At 54.0% G+C, this 27,855-nt stretch overlaps 1 protein-coding gene across 2 annotated transcripts in view; it reads right to left on the bottom strand.

The window, feature by feature from the left end:
* TSPAN2 (tetraspanin 2) overlaps positions 1-26,844 on the bottom strand; it is a 40,564-nt gene extending 13,720 nt beyond the window's left edge. Inside the window, exons 1-3 of one of the 2 annotated variants that reach the window (XM_070076899.1) lie at positions 26,709-26,844; positions 10,399-10,501; positions 495-592 (exon numbers count right to left, since the gene is read on the bottom strand). In XM_070076899.1, coding sequence (XP_069933000.1) covers positions 495-592; positions 10,399-10,447 — 147 coding nt within the window. In that variant the 5' untranslated portion in view covers positions 10,448-10,501; positions 26,709-26,844. Of the gene's footprint in view, positions 1-494; positions 593-10,398; positions 10,502-26,104; positions 26,247-26,708 lie in introns of those variants that run through there. The other variant, XM_051856133.2, reaches the window with a different exon arrangement.
* Between the last annotated feature and the right edge of the window lie 1,011 nt (positions 26,845-27,855).

The following is a 27,855-nucleotide window of genomic DNA, read 5'->3' as shown; positions in this document are numbered from 1 at the left end:
CTGCCCCTCTTCTCCCCGCTTTCTCAGGCTGCATTGGCAGTTAACATGAGTGATTTTTTTTTTAAAGAGACTTCTTGTTAAAATAAGACCAACGAGGCATGTTTGGTTAAGTTATCGATCTCAAATAGAGCGCTTTCTTATAGACAAGAGCACTTCCCTAGCTCTAGGAATCTTTTAGCTGCCGCACCCACTGTGGAATATTATTTAACAAAAGGATTGCAACCACTTCTTCCAGTGACGAGGCTCTTTTCCTTCCAACACATCTATGCACGGACGGCCTCATTTTTTCACACTTTCCATGTGAGGCAGGGACAGAGAACACCATCCTTTTGCAAACGCTGGACACAGGAAGACTCAGGGAGATGGAGTGAGACCAAAGTCCCAGGGAGTCCTGAGGGGCTGGAGCTGGGGGCCCAGTGTCCCAACCCTCTTCAGACCGACCCGCCTCCTGCCCCTCCTCCCAGCCCCCCTCCCACTCCCCCTGCCCCACTTACTGATCCCAGCACACACTGCGATTCCCGCATGGCTCCGCAGCACCCGAAGAACCCCACGGCCATCATCAGGGCCCCGGCTCCAACCAGCACATACAGTCCTGCAGGGGAGGGGGCGGGGAAACCATCAGAGCCTGGCTGCAACTGCGCCCACTGGCACCAACAGTGCTGACGACTCCACCACCATGGCCATCTGCACACTGCAGGGCATTCGGGGCCATGGAGCGCGCTTGCCGTGTGCAAGGCACACCTTAGCCCCCTTCACCTGCACACTGACCCTGCGATGCAGGGGCTGCTATTATGCCCAGAGTGGAAAGCCGAGGCGTGGGGAGGTGAAAAGACCTGCTCAAGGTTGGGGGATCACGTGTGACTGTCTCCCAGCGCTCACGCCCTCATGCTGCGCCAGGCCCTTTCCAGTTCAGATTTCTACCGCCCCTGCAAAGGGGGAGGTGCCACCGTTCACCTGACCTTTCTGAAACTGAGGGGCATGGTCAGGAGCTATTGCCAGAGCTGGAACACAGATCTGGGCCTTGGAGCTTTCGCTGCGCTCTGTCGCCACCAGGCACAGGGCGGGATGCTGGGAGCGGGCGGACACAGAGGGAGGCTTTGCTGAAGGAGGTCACAGCAACAAGGCCTGGTTTCCTGTGAATTTGCATCTTCGGGGGCAGCGCCATAGACACTACACACCCAGGCGGCTGTGAGTGTTGCCCACAAACAGCCAATGAGGGCAAGAGGGCGGCAATACATCCCAAGGACACCGTTGCTCCTGTAGTATTTGCGCCTTCCGCTGGGCACTGTTCTAAGCACTGGCCCAGGTTTAGTAGTTTAACCTTCAGGACAGCTCTGTGTGAAGTAAGTACTCCTAGTGTCTCTGTTCTTCAAAGGCATGGAGTCCCCAAAGGCTAAGCAGTGCCCAAGGTCACGAGCTGGTGTTGGGCTGGAGGAAAACAGCTGTGGGTCTCAGAAGCCAGGGCTCCTCCTGGCCATGACTCCATCCTGCCTCCCTGGAATGGTAGCGGCCCGAACGCCGCTGGTGGGAATCCCATTTGCTGCCTAAGCCAAGGCCCAGAACACTTGTTCTCTGGGAGGAAGAAGGCGGCAGATAGGCTCTGCTCCGAGACGGAGCTACAGCCCAGCCTTGCCTTGCTTCCTCCTCTGATCCTGAGATAAGTGAGAACACAATACAGGACCTGGCACTGGACTTATTTGGAATCATGCTAACAGCCTCTATTTTATTTTATTTTTTTGCATTTTACTCCTGTGAGTCACCTGGAAAGCACTCCCACTCGCTGGGGAGGGTGGAGCTGGCGTCTGGCTCCCGCAGGGAAGCCCTGAGTCCGGCACTCAGGGCGCTGCCGGGGGCTCCCCTGCGTTGCTGGCAGTGGTTTGTGGGTGGATCTGTCTATTCAAATACAGCCAGAGCTGCGAGCCAGGGGGCTGGGCTTCCTGTAGCACCCAGATCCGTCCCCAGGGTCTTTTCCAGGATTGGGTGAAGCCCAGCTCCTAGGCAGTGCTGGGTGTGTGTGTGTGTGTGTGTGTGTGTGTTATTTCTGTCCTGCTGTCTGGCTTTGCTACTTCCTGCCCTTCCCTTTTCTCTAGAAGAATTTCACAGGGAATGGATGTGGTGGTAAGAGACAGGATCCACATCAGTAACAACAGTGCTGGCCCCACTGCTTGAACACCTCATTGTTTTCAAAAACATCTTTACTTTTTTCAAAGCTCTTTCATGTCCATCCTCTGGCTGGCTCCTCAGAACAACAGGAGGAATGGAGGCAAGACAGGCTTCTAGAAACAACTGGAAGGCAGAGGCAAGGGGTGAGGAGGCTGCAGGCAGGGCTCCCTGGGCTGAGCAGTGGATGTTTGGGAATAACCAACTGGATGAAGGGACTGCACCAGGGACTTCGCATTCGGTGCTCACCCAGAATGTCCAGTGGGTAGTTAACATGGCCACTGCCTCCCCGTGGCAGCAGCTCCAACTGCGGCCTGATACAGTGTGCAGGTCCTGCGCCGAGCCACAGCCTGGGGACCAGTCCCCCGGAGTTCTTACCCATTCTGCTCTCCAGCCACGTGGGAATCACTGTGATTGCTTCCCCCCCCCGCCCCGCCCACACACACCAGCTCCTCACTGGCCTGCGCCTTTGAGGTTCTCATATTTGTCTCTCTCAATTTGTAGATGTCACATCCAGAACTTTATCTGCCCTCGGTGGGCTCAGCCCAGTACAACGTCAAGTTCTCAAGCAGTGTTGGTTGGATGAGTGGACAGAGGCAGAGGAAGTCGTGTTGGAAGTCCTGGCCCGGCTGTCTGGCATCCACCCTCTTTGAGACAGATGCGGGGGATCCATCCTCACAAATCTCACAGCCACCAAGGGGCTGGGCTCTCCCCAGCCAGGCAGACGAGAACCAAGGTTCGCACCCCGAGAAAGTCTGGATACAGGAACAAGGAGGTGCCTCAGGGGCCACGACTCAGTGGGCCGTGACATAGGATGTGAGGGGCTCAGAGCCACCTTCCACTGTGCACGGACTCCCTGGTCCCCCCAGCAAAGTCCTTGCCTTTCTGAAACAAGGATCTTTCCAAAGAAGCTTGCTTCATTGAACGTGATTCCATTATTAGGCTATCAGAACGTCAGAGCTCATGGCCAAAACAACTTGAACCTGCCCTAGCAGCCTCAACTCCCAGCAAACCTCCGTCTCTGTTTCTGCAGGCCGGCTGGCTCAGCCCGGCACCCAGTAAGATGAGCACTGCTTGTTGGAGCTGCAGGGGCGATCAGAGGAAACTCTGAGTGGCAAACCTCCTTGGGCCTGCTGAATCCTCTTCCTGATGTGGCTCTAGCACTCCGCGCAGCGGAAGGCCACCTGTGGCTTCCTAAGATACGTGTTCCCTTTGATGGCTTGTCCCTCAAAACACAGCCACTATGAATCATGTGCAGCCACACTTTAACTCCGAGATGGCTTCTGGGGAGCCCTCGACCTCCCGCAGCAGCACATGTGGCCAAGCCTGACCTCCTTCCCAAACCCCTCATGCTTTCTGAATCCCAGTGCCCACGGTCTGAAAAGGGGAAACCCCTGGGAAATTGCATGCTTAGCACTGACAGCTGGGCTCTGCCAACAAGAGCTTTTCCCGGACACCTTCTTCCCCGACAAGTCTATCACTTCCTTTTTAGGTTGTAGTGCCTTGATTTTTAAGCTAGGAGCATCACTTTGGTGAGTATAGCAACGAGGGACGACCTCCTAGAGGCTTGTTGTCATAAACTCGCTTTAAAATGACTCCCCAGAGTGGGCGTTTGGCCTAGTTTGGCCTGTCATCCCTGTGGGAGACCTAAATTGAGTTCTGAGCTCCTGGCCTTGGCCTGGTCCAGCTGTGGTTAGTGTGGACATTTGGGAAGCGAACCAGCAGATGGAAGATATCTCTGTCTCTCTGACTCTGCCTTGCAAATAAAAATAAATAAATAGATAAATAAATAAGTAAAATGACCCCTTGCTCTTAGGGACTGGATCAGCATGGACACAATTTTAGTGGTTTTAGTGTTTTGGCTGTAGGTAGTGGTGCATAATCTGAGAATGATTATTTTCCATTGCCTTCCTTTTTTTTTTTTCTTTCTTTCTTTTTTTTTTTTTTTTTTTTGACAGGCAGAGTGGACAGTGAGAGAGAGAGAGAGACAGAGAGAAAGGTCTTCCTTTTGCCATTGGTTCACCCTCCAATGGCCACCGCGGCCAGTGCACAGCCGGCACACCGCGCTGATCCGAAGGCAGGAGCCAGGTGCTTCTGGTCTCCCATGTGGGTGCAGGGCCCAAGGACTTGGGCCATCCTCCACTGCACTCCTGGGCCACAGCAGAGAGCTGGCCTGGAAGAGGGGCAACTGGGACAGAATCCGGCACCCCGACCGGGACTAGAACCTGGTGTGCCGGCGCCGCAGGCGGAGGATTAGCCTAGTGAGCCGCGGCGCCAGCCTCCATTGCCTTCCAACTCCCCTGAATGCTTGTATCACAGTCAGCCCTCTGTATCCATGGGGTGTGGGCTCTGGGACCCTTTCAGATACCCAGATCTGCCCAATAGAAAATAGTGTCGTTTTGCATCGAACCTGTGCTCGTCTTCCCATAGACTGTCACTCATCTCTAGATCACTTATAATACTCTTACCATGTAATTGCTACGTAAATATTGCATTGTGTAGGGAATGACAAGAAAAATCTTTACCTGTGTAGTACCTAGTTTTCTGCCAAAGTTGGCCGAATCTGCGGAAGTGGAACCCACGGAGATGGAGGGACTGCATGCAAGTATCTAGGACATAAGCTGGGACTCCGGTGTATAGGAAAGGAAGGGCTCGAGTTTCCCTCCAAACAACGACGATGGCGAACAGCAGCTCCCAGTGACTGCGTCCTGTTCCACGCAGTGAACGTGCCTTGGAATCCAGCCGTGGTCACCACTGCTTTTCGGTGGCTCAGCCTGCACTGGGTGGCATTTGCCAGCCATCGTCTCTAAGGCGTCGCGAAGCCTCCATGCTACACACAGCCGCTCATTCTGACGTCTGGGCACTCGAGCCACTCCTGGACCTTTTCTGCCTGGAGCCTCCCACGTATTCGTGGCCCTCCCGGGGACCCCTTTCTCCAGCATGACCTCAGAGCAGCAGTAACAGTAGCCCATACTCATGGAGGGCTCCCCACCCACCAGGCACCGCTCTCAAGTGCGCTGATCCCTCCCAGCTCCCAGCTGCGGGCTCTGAGACACAGAGAAACCAAGTAATGTGCCTAAGACTGCACAGCTCATGAGGAACCAAATTACGGTGGCCCCTGGGGGTTGTCTGCTCCACTGTGGGCACCCAGTGTTGGCAGGAACTCAGGGCAGTGGCTTTCTTGGCTAGAAATCTGTTCATCTGCAACTGAAAAATGGCAGGAAGATGTTCTGTCCTTCTTCGTTGACAAAAGTGCATGAAGTGTCTAGAATGAATGATTCCTGGGTTTTCCTCTGATAGTTCAGGGCTGCGAGCCAGAAATCCAGGTCCGCCAACTGTGGCTTTAGGTAAGTCCTCTTGGTCCTCAGGACTGTGATCTGCAATCGGGAAGCGATGATCTATGCTAACTTCTTGCAAAAATGCCTTGTAAGTTACAGAATGTCTCTGCTACCCAGATACTATGGCTGTCAGGTACAACTGAAAACCACGGAGTCAAAAATATTACCAGAGTGAGTCAGAGGTTTTGAAAAGGCAAGCCAGGCCTTAATGCTCAGCCCTGGAACACTTTTCTTCCATGCTACCTCGGGCCGTGGCCACAGCCAGGCTACGGGGCTCGGCATCCGCCAGGGAGAACCAGCTGCAGCCAGGCCGTGAGCCTGGAAAGCCTGGGGGCTCCTGTTTGTGTGGGCAACCCCTTCGTGGAGAAGCCTGCTCACATCCTCCGCCCACAGACATGACCTCATGCGCTCCAGCCTTCCAGGGGCTCAGGGGGCGGCTCCCCGCTCTGGACTCCCACAGACAAGATCCGTGAGGGTCTACCTGAGCAAGAGGCAGGCCAGCGAAGGCCCGGATGTGCAGGTATCTGCAATCTGCAAGACAGGTGTGTGTTGAAGGCTGCTGCGAAGACGGCCCAGGAAGCCCGGAGTACGCCAGGCCCTTCTGCTGCCAGCTCCACCCTTGCCAGGCTCTCCTTCCTCCACCCTAGCAACCAGACGGCACAGAGGCCCGGGACTGGCCTCCAGGCCTCGGCCTGGACCCAGAGGCCCTTGCGAGGCAGATGTTGGCGGCAGTCAGCCTGTGTGCCCTCTCTCCCTGTCCTTGTTTCTCCTGTCCTGGACCCTTCTGCCCTGGCCTAGGATCTGTCACGCCCCTGCCTTGGAGGTGATGTCCAGATCTTTATCATAGGAGGGAAACACTCTCTATCGCTACGGAGAGAGGGGCAAGGCAGCCAGGCAGGAAAGCGTCCCCAAAGCAGGGACAGCTCCTCTCACCAGGGCTGGCCCTCACCTACCTGGAAACAGGGGATGAGACAAAGCAGTTCCCTATAGAGATGGCACTCAAGGCTGGGAGGCCCAGATCCCTTTAGCACCAGTTGGATGAGCCAAGCCTGCTTAGGGACAGTCTCTAACAAAGGGCTCCTAAGAGCGTAATGAGCCCCTTGATCTGGAACCCATTCCCAGTAGAAAGGAGCGCACCGTGCCCAAGGACATGGAGTGAGGCTTTCCAGAATCGGCATCTGCAGATACACCCACAGGGACACCTTCGTATCCCAGGCAGTGTGCCCAGTGCTTTGGGGTTGGTGAGCAGAGAGAACGAGGAATGTGTGTGTGGCCCAGCACAGGAATCCCCTGAACAGGCTGCCACTCCGTTCTGACGGCTGCAGCAATGTGGGTGGGTAAACGCTGACACCAAGGGCATTCGCTTGCCGAAGTCAGCTCAACCTCCCTGAGCCATCGAACCGTCAGAAGGGTGCAGTGCGTGGGGGAGCCCGAGCCTACAGCTGGGAAACCGCTGCCAGCGCTGCCTCCCGGACTAGCTTCCGTCTTGGGCTCCCCACCACCACCTGCCACTCTGAACAGGGACACCTTACGTCTGCCACTCCGGTTTTCTCCTGGAAATCCTGGATTACTCTTGCCAGGGTTGACTCTGTCTGGCACTGACATCTCTTGCAATGTGAACTCCTTCCTCCCTGGCTTTGACCAGGCAGGCTTGATGATGCTTAGGAACATTTTTGTTTTTCCTGTCTCCTTCATTAATTCCTACTGCCGCCGTTATTGGCTATGGCCTTATGACTGTGGCAATAATGGGTCATTTTTTCTGTCCTGTGACTCCCTCTTACTCCACAGCTGCCAGAATCATCTCCTTGCAATGTAGTGCAGATCATGCCTTGCCCGAGCTCCAAGCTAACCCAAACGCTCAAGGTCCTTCTTGCTTGTCCCCCCAGTTAGTCCTCAGCATTCCTCACCTGGCTCCCCACCAGGCCAAAGTCTGCGACCCTCGGTGAGAGCCCTCCGCCCAGTGCCCAGTGCGGGCTTGCTGAGCAATGCCCTGCAGGCACGTCTCATGCATCCTTGCCCCTCAGCCCTGGCAGTCCCTGCTCCTCTCCGGGGATCACAGTCCAGTCTTTAACATCCAGCACAAGTCCTTCCTGCCCTCCCAGTTTAGAAATGACCTTGGACGTACTCAGTGCAAATACCACCTGGCTGGCTTTTAGTTACAAGCACATGAGGCCCACTTGAGCATCCCTTGTAGATGGCTGGGAAGAGCTGGGTTCCAAAGCCTCCTCAAAGGAGCATCCTGAAAATGAGCCATGTTCTCTCTCCGCAGACAACGGGAAAGGAGCTGCTGTGTTCCAGGTGCGCCATCCCCGACTCAGCTCACGAATCAGACTCTCTCTAACTCAGCCTAGGCCACACCTACCTGATCTTCAGGCCCCTGCACCTCTGCACCCCGAGGCCCATCCCATGCTCTGCCTCCCTGTGTGCTCTCTCACACTGAGCCTGCTGCTGTATCTGCTCGTGACTGCCATCTGTTACTGAGTCCAAGAACGTCCTTTGTACCGTCTGGCGAGGCACAGACCCCATTACGATGGGATTAAACCTTGGCTGCAGATAACCCAGGGGGCTCTGAGTTGTGACTGCACTAACAGGGAGTGAGAAACTAAGGAGACGGGTATGGAATCCGCAGCTCTCGGCGATCGGGGACACAAAGGAAGCCACGTTTCTCCCGCCAGCCTCCCTTCTGCCTGTTCCAGCGCATCCCCTCCACGGGGCTCACCGACTCCTGGAGGTGACGCTGGGCAAGGACAGGCTGAGCTTGACCTTGGCACAAGGGGCCTGCTCTAGGGCGCCAGCTTGCTCCTGAGCAGGTTTTCAGAGGCAGCAAGCTCTCAAGAAGAACAACGAGTGTTAGCTTTGGAGGGAGGGGTATGTACTATCTGGAAATCAGGTGAGCATAAAAAAAAGGGAGTGCTTCAGTGTTGAGCCTACAGCAGATTCCTTAGCGTGTTCCTTCTTAATCCTGTACGAGTGTCAGGGGCCCCCTGGAGAGCTGGGGCCCCTCCCAAGGCTCAGGCGTGGATATTGATGAGTCAGAGAGCCAGTCTCAGCAGTTCTCCTGTTGGCGCTGATTGGCTTAGGCACGAACATACAGTGGCGTTCTGGCCAACAAGCTGCATGAGAAACGAACTGGGAGACTTCTGGAAAAGGCTTTACTCATTCATGAAAAGGGCCATGAGAGATGAAGCTGCCTTTCCTCCTCTGGGTGCGAGGATGCGATGCCCGGAGCCCCTGCAGCTGTCTCTGACTAACGAGGTGAGCTCTCTTGGGACATCCTGAGGATGGACAAGCTGGGGAAAGCGAAGAGCCTGGGTCTTTCTGGGCTTCACTGAGCCCTGGGCTCACTCTGGAAACTCCTTGTCTCCAGACTTCCTTTACCACCCTGCGTCTGCTTCATTTTGACGTTTTGCAACTCTGAAATCAGGATGGGTCTACTTATGGTCATCCAGAAGCCTGGGTGCTTTACAAAAAGCTGTCCTGAGATCTCAGGGATGTGGTGCCAGTGTCCTGCCGCCCCTCTCTGTAGGGTTTCTGCTCCTTTCTCTAGAGGCATCCTAGCAGACAGTGCTGCTCTCCTCAAGGGAGGATGCAGTGCGCACCGGTGTGGCGGAGGGGATGGGGGTCAGGGGCCGCCCCGCACAAGGACACGTGGCTCCGAGGACTCTGACTGCCCCCTCCTGGGAAAGACGCTGCTGTAATTGGGGATTGGAGCCAAGGACCCACGCAGGACTCCCCCCGCTCCTGCCCAGGCACAGAGGCCACCTCCAGCACCTGGGGCTTGCTCTGTGCTGGTGCAGATCTTAAAACAGCCAGGCGGCCGGGGATGGGTTACCAGGGCAATGGTCTTGGGCTTTGTGAAATCCAAGTCCATGTCCATGGAGCTGGACAATGAGGGGGAGCCCAGGCCAGGGCTGAAGGGAACCCAACCCTGGGCAACAAAGCCCAGCCTGGACTCACAGCACTGCCCTGCCCCTGCTTCCTGCTTGGGGAGGTGGAGCCCTAGGGCAGCGCTCCACCCCTTTCCTGCCTTTTCCTTGCCCCTCCCCCACCCGCACTCCATCACAAAGGGACTGAGATGCCCGCCTTCAAACCCTGAGATCTGCTCTTCACTCTGAGTGTGCACCCCTCCTACACAATTTAAAACACAAGATCAGGGGCCAGCATTATGGCGCAGTGGGTTAAGCTGCCGCCTGCAGCGCCGGTATCCCACATGGGCACAGGTTCAAGTCCCGGCTGCTCCACTTCTGATCCAGCTCCCTGCTATGGCCTGGGAAAGCAGTGGAAGATGGCCCAAGTGCTTGGGCCCCTGCACCTGTGTGGGAGACCCAGAGGAAGCTCCTGGCTCCTGGCTTTGGATTGGCCCTTGTGGTCATTTGGGGAGTGGACTAGCAGATGGAAGATTTTTCTTTCTGTCTCTCTCTCTCTCTGTAACTCTGCCTTTCAAATAAATAAAATAAAAATTTTTAAAAACTCACATGATCATCAAATAAAGCCCTGACTCAGCAGGATCCCTGTCACCCCAGATGATATAGACCTGCCATACCATTTCTACCCAGAGGGCAAAAAGGAGTTTCCTAATTCTTTGAAATCAATGAAGATTATTTCTCTGAGAGTTCTTGAAAGAAACAGAAGCTCAACAGAAGAATCTTGTCACCATTGATTTTGCTGCTCAGAGGGCTGGAGGGGCAGGGCGCAAGGTCCAATGCACCTGCCTCCCCTGCGCTGATCCCAGGGGCCAGAGAGACTGCACAGGGGCTCCGGCGTTGGCTTCTTCCCGTCCCTCCTCTGCCCCCGCATCTCTGCCTCTCCCCTTCCCACCCCAGTCCAAGAGCAGGTTCTGCTCCAAGCCTTGGGGCAGCCTTACCCTGAGCTAAAGCTTGGGGAGGCAGAGGTCACTCACCCATGTAGAAATACTCCGGGGACTGGTCTTCTGACGATAAGTCCTTCATGGTGCCTCCGAATCGAAACCATAGTCCAAAAGCGATGACAGCTGAGCCAGCCAGCTGGAAGGCAAAGGACAGGGCATTTGCAATGCAGCGGACTCGTACATGTGGACGGGGGAGCAGGCTGCAGGCTCCGAATGCCGAGGCCTGGGAGACTCACCCCTTCAGGAACCACCCCGTGCACCCTTCCTGTTTCACACGGAGGAGACAGACCCTCAGGGAGCTGAACGGATGTGCTCGAAGCCCCTTGGGACCCAGGGGAGGTGTCTCAAAAACTCTGTTCCAACAGCAGGCCCCCCGGGAGGCGTGGGCCCTGAGCACCTTGTACCTCCTCCCCAAAGCCACGAGGACAGGAGCCTGTGTCTCCGCTGCGGGGTCACCGGGAGCAGGATGAACTCCAAGACCTGGGGAAGACCCACAGGTCTAAATTGGAAGGACAGACAGCAACCTCAGCACCCACCCACAGCTCTGAGTGTGCATCCCCAATTAGAAAGCTGCTGGGAGGCGTCTGTATCCCTGTCTCCCCTGGGCCCATATGGGCATCACCCGTTGTCCTGCCTGCCTGGGGATGGTTTTGCAGGCAGGGAGGGGGAGGCCGGGGCCTTTTTTTTTTTTTTTTGGTTGCTATTTTGAGTTTCCATGGAAAGTGAGAAAGGGAAAAATAATTTTCTGAAAAAGCCCGGTCTGTGTGCTGTGCGGCTCATGGGGTGGCCGGGCGGCTGGCGCGGGCAGCGGCTGGGCAGGCTGGCGGCTGGTAGAGTCATCACCGGGCTTCCTCCCCTTCTCCGGCTCAGCACCAGAGCTGGGAGCCTGTGCTGCCACGGCAGGGTTGTCCCAACTGTGCGCCAGCAGGCTCTAGCCCTCCGCGAGCAAACACCATGCTGGAATTTCACTCTATAAATCAATCAGTAGATGTTGACCGGGGCACCTTCTGGGCTGCAGCACTATAGGAAAAGAAGCAGAGAGGTGAAAACAGCCAGTGCGCCCAGTCACTGCTGACTGCCTTTGCCTGGGATGAGCAAGGTTGAGTCTTCCCCTGCCCAAAGCCAGAAGAGCATAGAGATGCGGCAACAGGAAGACAGGAGACCAAAATCAAGGCAGTAGAGGTTTAACAAGGAAAAGCTGTATCGGAGTCAGCTTGAACGAGAGACCTGAGTGGACAAGATCCTTGCATTGCAGGGGGCAGTTTGTCATGGATTTGCCGTGTCCCCTTAGGGAGATGTTATCCCTGAGCGGCTCTGTCCCCCAGAGCCAGCCCTCTTTGTGGCTTGCACGGAAAAGCCTCCTGGGCTCAAAGAGCGGGAGGCCAGGGGCAGAGTCCACCAGCTGGACTCTCTCATGTGGAATAACTAAAAGTTTCCAGCGCTTAGCAGAAAGCACTAATTGGATAATGTGAGAGGCAGTGAAAGGAACCAGGCTCAACTAGCTTATGAAAGACCTCTGCGATTTTTAAAATGGTGGCATGGCATGGAAACACACGGAAAGAAATCATGCTAGAAACACTCCCGACGTTTACCTTTCAAGAGGGGGATTACAAGTGACCTTTGCTCTCTGTGTGTTTTCTAGACTTTCTACAGTAAGCATGTAGTCCTGTTGTAAATTAAAAAACAACACTGTTCTTTTACAAGTGTCACGTGGTAGTTTCTATGTTCAATACAGGAAAAGTGGGGGAGGACCCTCCTGGGCGATGCTTTACCTTGGGTTGGGGGGGACCAGCTCTGGGGTCCTCCCTGTTCCTGTGGGGGACAGAGACTGACTCGCTCCTGGTCAAGGCTGCCCGGGATGGGTCTGCCCAGCAACGCCTCTCCGGCAACCCTGCAGCCTCATCTTTGCGGCCACTTGATGGAAAGAGAGTTTCCAAACACACAGCAAAAATCTATTGACAGAGGCACCCGGCCAACGCCAGCAGCCACCGCGGAGACTGTGGAGGAGGTGCTGGGTCCCAGGGACACCCTACCACGAGGCCACATTTTTGGAATCTCTGAACACAAGCTCTAATTTATAGCTGTCTGGGATCATCCTCCCAGACGGAACACATTTGTCCAGCCCTGGCACAGATGTGTTTGATGCATAATGGAAAATTGAAAGAGAGGTTGCAATTTAAAGCCATCGGGCAACAGGAAAAAATCTGCGCTTGCTCATCCACACCCCCAAACCCCAAACCACACGGGTTTCCTCCTGGGTCAGGGAACCGTGGCTCGGCTGAATGTCAGCACTGTGTGGAGGGGGAATCCTCCCGGCGTGCCCTGCTGGCCGTGTGGAGGACGTGCTGGGTGACGACCTGCCTGGGACAAAGAGGTGACGGTTGAGGCCATGTAGCCCTTTAGCTCTTTGGGACACACCACTTCTGTGAGGCTCACGAATCGTTCTCTGCTCACTGCACTTTGGCTGCTCTACCACACGCCAGAAATGGCCTGCTAAACCTCCACGCTGATCCCAGTCCAGCCAGGAACAGAGAGAGAAGCCGAATGTCACTAAGTTCCCGCCATGCTCTGTGTCCCCACTGCCGGGACAGATGGCTTCCCCAGTGACCACAGGGATGCCTCCAAGCCCCTCTAGGGATGCATTTTAGCCTTACTATGCCAACGACTCTCCTGGAACATAATTCTCCCTTCTCCTTTTAATCTCAGCCACCCTTCCACATTCAGACATAACCTTGACCTCAGCCAGTGCTAAACCAAGTAAGGAGAGAGGGGCTGCTGGTCCAGGCCATGCACCGTGCTTGGCAGCGTGAAAGCAGCAATTGAGAAGACCCGGCTTTCTGTCTAACCTGGAAGAAGAGCCCGCAGGGTAACGACCGTGGTGCAGGACGTGTGCAGAGGAGGAAGCGTGTGCACGCCGCCAAGGGGGCGGGGCAAGGTGCGGCCACCCCAGTGGGCTGGGGACATCAGCACCTCTGCATTGACTTCTTAGAGGTCACTGAGCAGGCAGCGTCTGGAGAGAGGTGAGAACTCCAAGCAGCGATGACAACAGAGAGAAGGGCTCTGTGCCTGACCTCGATGCGGGGCTGGGGACCAGAGAAGAGCTGGGCAGAGGCCGGAGCCTAGTGCTGGAGAGGGAGCTGGGGCTGACCTCTGTTTAGTCTGCTTCTATCTTGGGGAGCCCACTGCAAGACTGTGGGGTGGGGGCCCTTATCTTGATGAGAACAGTTGTGAGTATGAATGGTGCCAGGCACAGTGAAGGCCAAAGAGAAAGGCCTGAGTGCCGGCGGACCAGACAGAGGACGCAGGGGACTGGCTGTGCGGAGCCCTGTGAAACCAGGAGCAACCACTAGCACTGGGCTGAGGGCTGCCTGCTTCCAGGTCCAGCACCAATCCCTGTGCCTTTGGAAGAAGTGTACCCAGAAAGATTGTCATTTGCGCAAGAACACACTTTGTGATACCACAGCACAGGTTGGGGCTTGAGTTAATCATAAAAAATTATTGAGCATCTACTTTGATTGGAGTCAAAGTCTCAGAGATGAGGAAGATCCAGGTCTTCTCCCGAGTTCTCAAGGCTCAGGGAGGAGCTTCCCACGGGGCGGCCCCGGAGGAGACCCAGTGCTGCAGGTGGGAGCCCAAGCACGGAGCCTGCAAGGTGCTGCACGGGCAGCATCATTCCTGGGTCATCATCCCTTCCTGAGGACCAGCTATGCACAAGGCACCCAGAAATGTTGAAACAGGATTCTGAGGATCAAAGTGGGCCCACTCTTCACAAAGAGGAATTGTAAATTAGAAATAAAAGAAGAATGCAGTGAAAGGAACACAGTGACAAATAAACCCATGCTAGTAAATAGGGGATCTGCAGGGGGTTGTATTATGTGTTTTCATAGGCGTGTTTTCAGTAGCTAACCATATTCCCCAGAGTTTTCAGGACACAGAACTACAAAGTGTAAGCAAGTGCCTACAGAGATGACAGTTTGTGCTCTAAAGCCAGAGAAACAGAAGAGAAGTCTGAAGAAAGACTTGACTTAAAGTATTTAAAGCAAAGTGAAGGGACAGAAAATTTCCTTTGAGGACAGGTCCTTTGTCATGAAGCAGAAGTTGTTAACGGACTTCAACTCTATTTTACTGGGGTTATTTCCATTTTCTTGGGGTTTCTGATGAAACTTCCTGTTTTCTTTAAAGATTTACTTATTTATTTGAAAGAGTGACAGAGACAGAAAAAGAGGTATCTTTCATCCACTGGTTCATTGTTCAGAAGACCAGGCCAAATTGAAGCCAGGCGCTGGGAGCTTCATCCGGGTCTCCTACCTGGGTGGGCACTTGGGCCATCTTTCACTGCTTTCCCAGGTGCATTAGCAGGGAGTTGGATTGGAAGTGGAGTAGCTGGGACTTGAACTGACGCCTGTATGGGATGCCAGTGCTGCAGATGGCAGCTTAACCCCGAAATTTCCTGTGTTGAAGGTGTATTTTTTTGACTTAAGCTTCCCCACATCACACACATTGTGTCCAGGAAGGCACTCATCCAGTTGGAGGGGGTAGCACTGAGATCACTCCACACATTGGCTCCTCTCGTCACCCCACTCCCTGCTCCTGGATACTGGCTGACGAGGGTCACAAGGGCAAATCCACGCTACTCTGGTGTCTGGTGACCAAGCCCAGCAGAAACCCCCTGTTTGGGTGCAGAGTGCCACTTACAACAGTTCTAGACATCATGGGTGCCTATACATAGGTGGGAGACACAGGGCAGGGGGTGAGAGCACTGGCCACCTGTGTCATTCCTGCTTCCTAGGAGGCCGCTGCCTGGCTACCTCCTCGACTCTGAGTGACCCACCGTCCACCCCCAGCTACTGCCTACACCCAGGTCAGCTCCAGCGTCACGCCTCAGGGAAGCCTATCCTGGCCTAGCTATGTGCCTGCCTTCACAGCTCATGCCACAGTTGCTGCTTACATATGTCTGCAAGTTAAACACATTTTTACTGCAGGCCTAAGGTGTGTGAGGGCAGGACGGAGTCTGTGCTGCTGCATTCAAGCAGCTGGCAGAGTGGGCTCCTGACAGCCTCTGCCAAATGGCTGAACGGAGCACCTACACAAAGACGCCATGGAGGTGATGCTGGACTGTGTCCCCCTGAAGAGTCACATGGCGAAACCTGACGTCCAATGTGACGGCAGCTGTGATGGTGTAGACTACTTAGCTCTCTATTCATTTACTTGAGAGGGAGATGGAAGGAGGGAGAATCAGAGAGAGCTCCCACCTGTTGGTTCACACACTGAACGAGTGTAACAGCTGAGTCTGGGCCAGACCGGAGCTGGAGCCATTAATTCAATCCAGCTCTCCCACATGGAGGGCAGGGACCTGACTGCTTGAGCCATCATTGCTGCCTCCCAGGGTCTGCAGGAGCAGGAAGCTGGAGTCAGCAGCTGGAGCTGGGGCTGGGAATCAAACCAGACCCTCCCATGTGGGATGCGCGTGTCTTAACCACTGGGCTAACCACCCTGATAATGAGTTCCAGATGAGCTCAGGCGGGTGAGGTCCTGATCCACTGGGATTAGTGGACTTAAGTTTCTCTCTCTTTCTCTCTAACATGAGAGGACACAGTGGGAATGCAGCCACCTTCAGTGGCTGGCCTCCAGTCTCCAAAACCGGCAGAGAGCACTGGCTGTGGTTAACCTACCCAGTCTACTGCATTTCTTTGTCACTTGAGCTGTCTTAGTGGAGCTGACAGGAGCGATCGGGAACAAAGTCTCTCACAGCTCTTCATGGGAAGACTTCATGAAACACTATTTTCAATGCAGCTGCACCTGGGAAATGGCAGATACCTTGGAAGGCGCTGTATGAACACAATGTTGAATATAATCAGCTAAACAGCCCCTTGGGAAAATAACACAAAATGAGAGCTGCAGTGTCAGCTCTGTGGTTTGCTGTGCCTGCAGGACCATGTGCCATGCACCATGCATGGGCCCAGAGAATCAATCTCTGTATGGCCACGTGAATGCCTCACACAACGATAGCAGCCTGCACGCGCACGGCACACCACCGGATGAAGGAGAGACAGCGATCTTTGGTTCTGCTTCTCTGGGGCAGATAACACGTGCACACAGGTCCAACTCATCTGTACCTCTCCTCTTCGGGATGAAGTCACACAAAGTCAGAAATGACATTTCAACCCTACAGTTTTCATTAAAGGCTTTTAAGCGAATGCTTGCTCTTGGCGGCACTTCGCTTCCTAGATGGAACCGTTCTCGATCTGATTGTGAACTCCATTATGCTATCATGAGGGTAATGGAGCCTCATCCTTTCAGCGGGCGAAAGCCAGAGGCACATTTGCTTTGCAAAGTGATGCCAATTTACTCAAAGAGGAAAATCGCCTCCCAAGATTTTCATCTTCTCACACAGTGAAAACAAGGCCAGCATTCAGATAGCACCCTCTCAAAATCAAGGACTTTATCTGCAAAAATACAAGAGAGGAATGCCAGATGACGTTCCCACCAAACAGCCTCCCAGCGACCTTGCCGCTGCCCTGGCCTCCCCATCAGAAGCAGGTGCGGCAGGCCGGTGGCAGCAGGTGACAATGAGAAGGCTGGGAAAACACAGGGCAACTCCTTCAGACACTGTGCTTCTGACTCCCCTCTTACTTTCCCAGGACCGAGCTCATGCGAAGAAAGTCTTCCTTCAGGTAAGAGTCTATTTTACCATGTTGAATTCCTGCACAGACGGGAGGTTGCCGCCATTCAAGCCTGGCTAGATGGAGTGTTCTGGTCAATGCTGGAAGGAATGGGAGGCTATTCTTGTACATTGTGCCAAACACAGCTGCTTCTGTTGGTTCGGGTTGTTACCAGGTTGACTTGCCTGGCTTCGCTGACATTTCTGGGAGACAGCTGGAAGCCCTGGCAGAACATCAGTGCAGGGGAAGAAAAGGAACCCGCGATGAACAGCTTGCTGTGACTAGACACACAGGCACTGGAAGGTGTGTTGTGTTGACTCAGGGGTTATGCATTGTGCTTTTTCTCTTAGAAGACGCAGAGAAAAGAGGAGAGCAGGAAACAGCAAGACTTAGGGAAACGAGGATGGCTGTGCAGTTTTCTTTATAAAACAAAACTAATGTCACAGACTACTGGCCACCAATTCTAGTGAGCACATGGCTTTAGCAAATGAAGATTAAATCCATACAGAATGCAAACCCAACCCAGCGAGTCCGAATTAAACTTAATGGGAGGACAAAACTGACTTTCTCTAGGTTCTCTGGACTTCCTGTCTGTAGCACCCGGCTGGTTCTCTGAACACAGAAAGACTGATCACGGGGGTGATCAGTGACCCCTGTGGTATCTCATCTATGTCAAGCTTTACATAAGCAAAGACCTGATGTTAAACAATATTCACGTTACAGCCAAGTACTCTCCCAGGTTGGTGTAAACAGGATTCTTACGTACCGGCCAAGAATAATGAGCTTCACCCCGTTTTGGCTGTTATAGAGACTAAGGCAGAATGAAAATGTTTCAGGTTAGATTGGAACAAGACGAAATGCTTTGCTTAACGAGAAGTTAGCTGGCAAGGAATTCAGCGAAACATGAGTCTAGCGTGGTGTTTTCCAGAGAACTTTCTTAGCAATTCTACCAGAGCCTGTTGGAGGTCAGGCAGGTGCGGCACGGACCCATTCACTGAGGTCTGGAGAGATGTGAGGGTGTGCAGGAAGAACAAGTCAATGTCCAGGCTGGGGGACACCAGCTTCTAACGCACCCTCACCCGGCCCGGCATGCCCAGCCCTGTCTCGGCGGAGAGCTTTGCCAAGCCTGCTCAACCCTCCCAGCCACAAGCGGACTGCTTCCCAATCCCCATTACCACAGGGAGGACAGGGCTTGGCCTGCATTTCAGAACCTCTGCCAACCGCTCTTCTAGACATTTCCCCTCTTCTGAGAGTCCCCACTGAACAACAGCGCCGTTAGACAGGATCACAACGTGTCCATGTGTTCAAACAGTGGACAAAAAGGGGGTTAGGCATCTGGGTCTGAATTGGGTTCCCCCTTTTACTAGTCCCGTGATCTTAGGCAAGTCACAACCCTTTAACCCCCTGCTTCCTCGTCTGCAATTATGGTGCCTCCTCACCAGATTAAATGGCCTCACGTCACACACTAGGGCAGCGAGTGTCCAGCACTTAGTGGGACATCAGTGGGACATCAGTAGACTCACTAATGTCACATTCAAGCTGACAGCCTCATCTTTTTCAAGACAGGACAAGCTACTCCCATGATACCAATAACTCAGATGTGAAGGCTCTCCTAATTTCTATGTTAGCTCTACGATCTGTTTCCATGACAGCTGGAATTCCCTCGAGTTTTCTAAGCCATCTATCCTCGAGTGTCAGTGGCCTTGAATAGAAACTATGTCCCCTTTCTTTAATTTTAGTGTCTTAAAGACCCAATGAGAACAAAGAATGAAAAGAGATATTTAAGAGAGAAACAGTAATTATATTTAGACTGGTGCTATCAGATAGATCTCTGTCCAGTGATGTGGGAATTTTTTTCTGTGCTGCCTCCATGTACCTATGGCTGCTGAGCCCTTGAAACGTGGCTACTGGGACTGAAGAACAGAATATCACGTTTCATTTATTTTATTTCAATTCAATGCAATTGAAAGAGCTACCTGAGATCTGTAGCAGAGATACTATGGGCCAGTGCAGGCCTGGAAGTCCCACACTTGCCGAGTTTCAGCTTTGTCTCTCCGTGAGTCTGTAGCCTTGGAGGAGTTAAAGGGCAGGGCCTCTGCAGCCACACACACAAACCGGGCTCTGCGTGCTTGGGTACATGCTGGGGATGACGACAGCTTCCCGTCCTAGGACCAAGGGCGTCATTGTAAGTATGTCTGTAGGAAAGCAGCCAGCGCGTAGCTTATGTTTATATACTGTTTGCTACTCTTCTTCATGGTTTTGCTGCTGAAGTTAATTTTTAAAACTCTTTTGTTGGGGCCAGCGCCATGGCTCACTTGGTTAATCCTCCACCTGTGGCGCTGGCATCCCATATGGGCGCCGGGTTCTAGTCCCGGTTACTCCTCTTCCAGTCCAGCTCTCTGCTGTGGCCCGGGAGGGCGGTGGAGGATGGCCAAGTGCTTGGGCCCTTGCACCTGCATGGGAGACCAGGAAGAAGCACCTGCGGATTGGCGCAGCCATTTGGGGAGTGAACCAACGGAAGGAAGACCTTTCTCTGTCTCTCCCTCTCACTGTCTATAACTCTACCTGTCAAAAAAAAAAAAAACAAAACAAAACAAAATAAAAAAAACTCTCTTGTTACATCCTCTTTCTCAATGGCCCTCCTATTGTAGCTCTGCCTTGAACAGATCTGTAGTGTTCTCAGTCTCTCTCCTGCTTTTCCCATTTGTTGGATTATTTTCTACATCTCTTTTACACCTGCATTTCTGAAACACATCAGGATTAAATCTGACACTGGACATAACCTCCCTGGTCATGGACTTCACCAGTAACATTTATTATACCTTGTATTCTGCATATTCCAGTTAGCTAATACAGGGAGTTAAAATCATAGGAGCTGGGACATACTCCCTACTGTGTGACTTTCAGCTCCTTCATCTGCAAAGTGGGGGTAATGATACTATTTCTTAGGGTTCTTGTGATTCAATTATTGAATGGGAAAATGCATGTTGTAAACTAAGACAATTTATGTTAATTAGCATTGTTAATTTTGTTCTCAAATTCAAAGAGGATGAAAAAGACAGGCCCTGGTAACCCCCAGGCCATCTGATATTCTCATCCTCTTTCTGACTCCTTCTCTCTAATTCCTTGGCCATGACATGATTTGTTTCAGTGGTCAGAACAGAATCAATGTGCTGTGGCAGCACAGCCCTGCTGGGAGATTTACTGACAACACTCAGGTTGGGGGATGGAGGCTGCTTTCTTTTGTCACATACGATTGGAGACCCAAAGATACTTCCTGGAGAGTGTTCTAGAATAACACAGTGAAATACAATGGACAACAGACAGGTGGCCTCCAAGTAACTCTAGAAACCATCAATGATTAATGTTAAAAAAAAAAAGTCTTAAAACAATCATGGTAAAGTGGTAACTGGAATTAAGGGGGCCACAGAAAGCAAGCCAGGTGAGCAAGCCCAGAGGAAGGGTGTTTCCATTCAGAAACAGGTGCCACTGGTGGGCTCTGGCCTCTTTTAGCCGCATTGAAAACAGTGGTTCCCAAAGTGTGTGCCCAGGCCAGCAGCACAGGCAGCAGCTGGGTGCCTGTCAGAAATGGAGAGCTACTGAACAGAATATAGAGTTGAGCACAACCCCCAATGCACTCTGTGTGACCATTCTAGTTTGAGGGGCACTGGTCACCAAAGGTTTCTCCATTGCCTCCCCTGGGAACCCAGAATCGGGATGGGGACAGAGAGCCCCGGCTCTGGTCAGGGTGCACAGCTCTGTTAGCTGGGGCCATGCTAAACCTTTGTTAGGTGCTGAGGGACTGGAAGAAGGGGATGGCAGTACATTGTGTCTCTGCTCTCAAGGAGCAAAGACTAGAGACGGAATAAACCACACCAAAGGCCAGATGAAGGCTAAGCACAGAGCCAAGAGCCTCGAGATCAAGGACTGTGTCTTAGTCATCTTTGAATCCTCAGCACTTAGCAGAATGTCGGGCACATAGTAGGTGGTCAGAAGCACACATCTGCTCAGTGAACTGTTGTAGGGGAAGGAATCTTCTTGATGCCACACCCTTGCTAAGCTTTAAGACTCTCACCATTCTGCTTGGTTGGCTCAATAAACAGCTGCTTGTTTCTCTTGGCCTTTATGAACCTCTTGGAGTCCAGACTTTACTTTCCCACCTGTATGATTCCTACAAATACGTTATTGAGTAATTACTATATGTGTGTACCATCTTATTACAATACATATATTAATTAACTTTATTTGCATGAAGATTGTAGATGTTGGTACTTTATTGGGTCCATTTTATAGATGAGAAAACTGAAGTTCAAAGAGATTAAACAACTTCCCCGAGGTCCCCTAGGCAGCAAACAGTGGAGCCAGGAATAAACTCAGGTGGTGTGATGCCAGTATCCACCTCCCAAGCTCTGAATTCCTGGACCTGAACTGCCACACTGTCTCAACCTGTCCGAGATCTCCCAGCCCACTGGAACTCTGGCGTGGGCCTCTCTATGCTGGCCCCTGTTCTGGACCCCTCACTCCTAGCAACACTAGCTCCCTCCCTCTGTCACGGGAAGGGCTGGGTACTGCTGCTGTCCTACAGTGCGGCTAAAGAGATTCTTGCTTGCCATCAGGGGTGGTCTAGCTTTTGGGTGGAACCCAAAGAATACATATATTAGGTATTAAAAACACTTTTTAAAATTTATTTTATTTGAAAGGTACAGAGAGAGAGAGAGAGAGCATGAGAAAGGGAGGGAGGGAGGTGGTGGAGAGGGAGAGGGAGAGAGAGAGAGAGAAAGAGAGAGAAATTTCCTCTGCACTGATTCACGCCCCCAGTGCCCACAGTATCCAAGGTTGGGCCAGGCGGAAGCCAGGCACTGGGAACTCATTCCTGGTCACCCAGATGTGTGGCAGGGATCCAAGGGCTGAGCTACCACCTGCTGCCTTCCAAGGTGCACATTAGCAGGAAGCTGGAACAAGAAGCAGAGCCAGGACTCAAACCCAGGCACTCCAATAAGGGGCACAGGCATCCCAAGTGGCATCCCCTTGCCAAATGCCTGTCCCTTGAGGTATTTTTAAAACCAGTCTTTCTGATAAGTGATGGCTCTGAAGTTGCTGTTTGCAGTAAGTCTGGGCAAGAGAGAGAAGTGATCTTTAGCTTCATCTCCCAAGCCCATGAGCCGCTGTCTTTCCTGCAGGCACCTGACAGGCCTCACCAAGTGAAAACCCAAGGTGGCCTCAAGGACAGCGAGAGGAAAGGACAGCAAGGTCAGCTAGCCATATATGGCATGTGACTTTCAGCAGCGAGCCAGGCCTGCTTCCTGTTGGACGGCAGCAGGAGCGGCTCAGGGCAGCACAATGATAGGAAAGCGCTGAGCACACAACAATAAACCAAGGAACAAACAGCGCCAGGCTTTTCTTCAAATGAATGTATGTGGCTTGGGGGGTTGCAGTGTTTTATTTATATTGCTATGCAACGGAGAGAAAACATTAAGGTGATTTCAATGAAAGGCACAGCCATCCACTGATGGCTGCGCCCGCATTTAGACGTGACAGATGTTGGGAGGGGCTTCATGACAGACATCAACCATGACAGCAGGAATGACTGAGTGGGCTGGTGGCTAGGTTTGGCTTTTGCTTTGCAAAACTCAATGGTGAGTGCAGTCCGCAGCCCCGGGCCAGGGCCAGGAGGGCTGTGCTAGCTCTGGCAGGAGGGAGTTGAATGTTTATAAAACCAGGAGCACAGCCTAGGGAGACGTAAAGCCAGCTGCCAGAAGGAGGCTGTGATCAGTTTGTCAAATGGCAGATCACAAAGCACACCCTGGCCTCTGCGCCTGCCTGCGGGTGAGTGTCTGCGTGTCACCCAGGGGGACCCAGGCCCGTGTGCATCTGAGGTCCTGGGCAAGTCAGCACTTCCAGTCCCACCGAGGCCTGTCCTTGCAGGGCAGCTGTCTTGGGCTCTGAGCCCCTTCCCCAGACTCCCCGCAAAGCCCTTCTACCAGGGGAAAGACAACTTCAGAAACCAGGGTGGGGCTCGCGGAGGTAGGTTCCCGACAATTCAGACCACACCCTTGTTTTCCCCTAAAGCATCAGGAACCTGCTTCAGTGCATCCCGCGGGCTTTGGTTGTGTAGTTACAGACTTGGGGTGGCTCCTGTACAGCTTTACTGCTGTCCCCTCCCCCAGCAAGTATGGAAGGCCCCCATACATCCCTACAGGGTTCACCCTACCTAAGCAAAGAAAACGCATGATGAGCAGGCAGAGATGGGGCCAGTCTTCCAGAAAGAGTGGGTAATTGATTGTGTGGATCAGGAAGGCCAAATTTTCCAACCTACAAATTCACTGATTCATTTTTACAGATAGTTATTTGATGCCTCCTAGGGTTGGGGCTGGGGGCTCTTCCAGACACTGGATATAGCAGCGGACAAAACAGAAATTCCTGTTCCCAGGGAGAATTCAGAAGGTCAAAGGGGGAGGGGCATGTGAAGTTACTGTTCAGTGAAGATGAGCTCCAAGTCGCTTCGAGCACCTGTGTACGACCCCTCGCCATGAAAGGGGTCAGGGGAAAGAGAGCTAACATTATGGAACGCTTCCTACATGCCGGCACTGAAAAATGAAAACAATGACACTGAACACTTCTTGTGCACTAGGTTCATAGGAAGGTGAGGGCAGATACTTCATACGATTCCTGTTAATCTTCTCAACAACTCCGGTACCAGCTAGAGGAAAGAATAACTTGCCTAAGAACACCCTTCTTGGGCTCTCTGCTCTCCAGCCTGCTGCTTCCCAGGCCAGACGGCAGCTCACTGGCCCCTGGCTCTGCCCCTCCACGGGTGGCTCACCTGTGCCCACCCCCATCCCACCAGTCCCACATGTTCACCCTAACATGTCCTTTTGTAGGAGTATTCTCTGGGTTCCGCCAGTGCTCTGACCCTTTCTGTAAACTCCTTAGTTAGAGCACTTACAAGGTCATGGCTAACCTCATTGGCTAACAGTGGAGCCACTCAAACATTCCTCCGTTCCTTCTTGCCTGCGTTCACAGACCACAGTGTGAAATCTGTCACGTGGCAACAAGCTGTCTTACTTTTTGTCATTGTTCTATATGTATCAGTCGTGTCTCCACAGCTAGAGCAGCAGCTGGGTGGACAGTGTCCCACATTCATAAATCATGTCTTGCCCGTGAATTGTTTCTAAGAGTGGTTCCCAAACTGGAGCATGGGTCAGAATCGCCTGCATGGTTGGCTGAAACACTTGCAGGGTCCCATGAGCTGAGAGTGTGCTTGTCTGACAAATTCCCGGGAGATGCTGAGGCTGCTGGTTGAGGAGCCACACTTTTGAGAACCCCTGCTTAACGGAACGCCCCACGGTGTTGGAGAGCTGGTAGGTTGAGGGGAGCCCTGTCTCTGCCCTGAGCTGGGGGATCTTGGGCAAGTGAACCTGTTCGAACCTCTGTTTCCCTATCTGCAAAACGTGGGGATAACAGTAGTAAGCGTGTGATGACTTACTACTACTAAGAAGTAATAATACGTGTAATAGTGAAAGGAGTGCGCTTAGCTCTGTCCCTGACCCACTGCACACGTTCAGTCAATGCTTCCAGTTGTGCCTGGGAATGCTGGCACAGCATCAGGCGATGGATAAGCACAGAACCCAGCCTACAAATTCCTTCTCAGGCTGTTCAAAACCTCTTTTGATTTGTAAGCATAGAGAATGAAGGGTGTCACTACAGCAAGACATCTATTATTCACGGCTTTTGAAATTAAGGCAGGCTACTAAAAAATGCAACATACGGGACTCTGCCATGGCTCTCCCTGTAGTACGCTGGAAATAAATACCAGGTGTACAAATGCCACGTGCCTCTTCAAAACGCAGGGGCTGCCTGTTGTGCGCCTCCTGTCTACTCGCCCCTGCTGCCGGCTGCTTGGGAGGCCTCTCGGCCGCAGCAGAGCTTGGAGCTGCCGGAGGTCCGGAGCCTTCCTGGCTAATAGGCTGGCAGATGGGAGCGGGACCCACTGTTCAATAATTCATTGGCTGCAGTCATGCGAAGACAGCCTCCTCAGAGCAGATAGGAGGACCTCACCTCCAGCCCAGTGGGTTCAAAGCACCCCCGGGGCCCTGCTGCTTCCTCCCGGCTCCAAGAACCTCTTCACCCAAAGGAGCCCTCTGTGAGACCACCTGAGACCTAGCACTGGCTGGTGCTCTCTTAGGGAAGCCCACGAAGGAAGGTGCCAACAACACAGTTTTCAGACCTGGTCTTACAGTCCTCCAGAGCCCGGGACCAGGTGTCCTGGCACCTGGGGATGGTCTAGCCTTGGCCGTGCCCCAGGAATACAGGAGCCACGCGTCATAGCCCTCCCTCTCTGCGAACCACTAATTCTGGGAATGGAGTCAGTTCAATAAAACGCTGCAAACTTGAATGAGATCATCTCTGGGAGCGTTAGTGCTTAGCAGAGGCTGCGGGCTGTGGGCTGGGGCCTGGGGGCAGATGTCTCTGGGAGACCCCTCCATCCCCCACCCCTGTCACGGAAGAGCACCCACCACCACCCCCCATCCGGCAGCACCCTCCCCTAATGCTCAGAAGAAGGACGACCCTGCCCCCATCCCTCACCGTTTTCACTCCTATCCCTCAGTCTCCTCCACAAAACCACCAGGAGCCAGGGGGTGCGTCCACTCGCTACGGAAGGGGTACCACCCCCCGCGGCTCCAGGCCAGGGGTGTCGCTTCCAACACCCGGCCTGGCTGGGCACGGGCAGGATGGCAGAGAGAAACGGGGGTAGCACAGGAGGCCGGCGGATCTGGGGGCCGCCCCGGACCGAGCCTGGGCAGGCGAGGAGCAGCACCTGGTGGCTCCGCTGTGGGATGCTACCCCGGGCAGAGGGCTCCCTCGTGGGGAAGAGCCACGCCGCCGCTGCCCTTCTCCCGTTCCCTTCTCTGCCTTCCCTTTGTCTGCCTTCTTCTCGCCTCCGCCGTCTGAACACCCTTCCCTTGCCCGGAGCCCGGCTCGGGACGCCGCAGCGGTCAGCTCCCCGGGGACCCCGGCCCCGCGCCCGCCGCCCGGCCGGCCCCTGCCCGGCCCGGCCCTCCCGGCTCGGCTCTCACCCAGAAGAGCAGGTTGAAGCCGAGCAGCAGGTACTTGATGCACCGCAGGCCCCCGCGGAAGCGCCCCATGCTGCTGCCCCGGCGGCGGGCTCCCGAGTCCCCAGGCCCGCGCTCCGAGCGCCAAGAGCGGCGGGCGCCGGCGGGGAGGGGGCGGGGCGGGGCGGGGCTGCGGGGGGCGGGGCGCGGGCCCGGGGAGGGGGGGGACCCGAAGCGCGGAGGCCGGCGAGCGGTGGGGGCGCGGCCAGAGGGGGCGCGTGTGCTCCTCCCACGCACCCCGGGGCCGCCCCACCTCCCGCCCTGCCTTCCAGGGAGGACGCGAACTCCGCGGGGAAGGGGCGTCGCCTGCGGCCGGGGCTCCCTGGAGGCCCGAGGTGAAGGTGGAGGGTTGAGGACGCGGCCTCGGTGGCCATGGAAACCCAGGAGGGCGACTCCGGTGCTAGAGAGAAGATAGCCCGAGGCCGCGCTGCAGCCGGCCGCGCGCCTGCCGGTGCAGCCGACCCGGGCCCCGGGCCTGGGTTCGCGGTGCGGTGCGGGCGCGCGGGCTGCCAGGCGGCTCCCGGGGACCCTCCCCCGGCCGCTCCGGCGCCCAGCCGAAGCCTCTTACCTTAATAGGCAAGAACTGCGAGAAGGCGGCTTCTCGCAGCGGCTCCCCCGCCCCGGCGGCCGGTGCAGGGGTGGTGGACTCCCCGCGTCCGGGCTGGATTCGCCGACGGGAGAGCTGGAAAGCCGTTCAGATTCGGTGATCTGAATTGTGATGTGGAGAAGGGAGGAAAGGGGGCGTGTTTTGCTTTGCTTTGTTTTTACTAAGCTGGGCTGCTGGCAGGAAAAGGAGGCTCCCACTCCTTTGTACTATCTACAATATGTGGTGTCAGACAGTATACAGGAGACAGGAAAGTGTGGAATCCACCAGCTTTTGCATTGATTCAGCTAAGCTTTAAACGTCTGTTACAGGTCATGCGTAGCAGCCAGCCCCAGGGGTGCAGCAAGGAGGGGACAGCCAGGCCTGGTGCTGGTGGTGAACCCAGATCTGTGAGTACATAAATAGGGCAAGGTGAGAGGGCTTGGGTTGGTGCTGGGCAGGCACCACCTGTGTCGCAGTGCATTGGCCAGGGAAACTGTATCAGTCTGTGTTCTGTTGCTACAACAAAACACGCGAGAGGCTGGGTGATTTGTAAGGAAAAGTGGTTTTATTCAGCTCACCGGTCTGGAAGCTGGAAGTCCAACGTCAGAGGCTCTGTCCAATTTGGCCTTTGACCTGCAAGAAGGAGCCACTGCATAGCTAGGCAGGAAGCCGGAGACCAGGGAGGGGCTCTTCTGTAACAACTCACTAACTAGGGGTCCCAGGAGAACTCCCTTCATCCCCTTGGAGAGCAGGACCTCCTGAGACCTCCATTAGGCACCACCTCTTTATTTTACATTTTCTTGTATTTACCTTCATTTTATTTGAAATACAGTGAGGTGAGAGGTAGGGGAGAGAGAGAGAGAAAGAGAGCGAGCTCCCCAAATGCCTGCAACAGCTGGGGCTATGCCAGGATAATATTGGGGGCCAGGAACCTGATCCAGGTCTCCCAGGTGGGTGGCAGAGACCTGGCTACTTGAGCAGTCACTGGCTGCCTCCTAGTAGGAAACCCGAAGCAAGAATGCAGCCGGTTCTCACCAGCCACTCCAATGTGGGATGTGGGTATTGGAGGAGGAGTCTTAACCATTAGACCTCTTGCAAGTTCCACATCACCTGTGAACCTTGTCACACT

The sequence above is a fragment of the Oryctolagus cuniculus genome, chromosome 7 (assembly GCF_964237555.1).
Source record: "Oryctolagus cuniculus chromosome 7, mOryCun1.1, whole genome shotgun sequence".
Lineage (NCBI taxonomy): Eukaryota > Metazoa > Chordata > Mammalia > Lagomorpha > Leporidae > Oryctolagus > Oryctolagus cuniculus.
The sequence above is the reverse complement of the archived record's forward strand: the minus strand, read 5'-3'. Positions and strand labels throughout refer to the sequence as shown.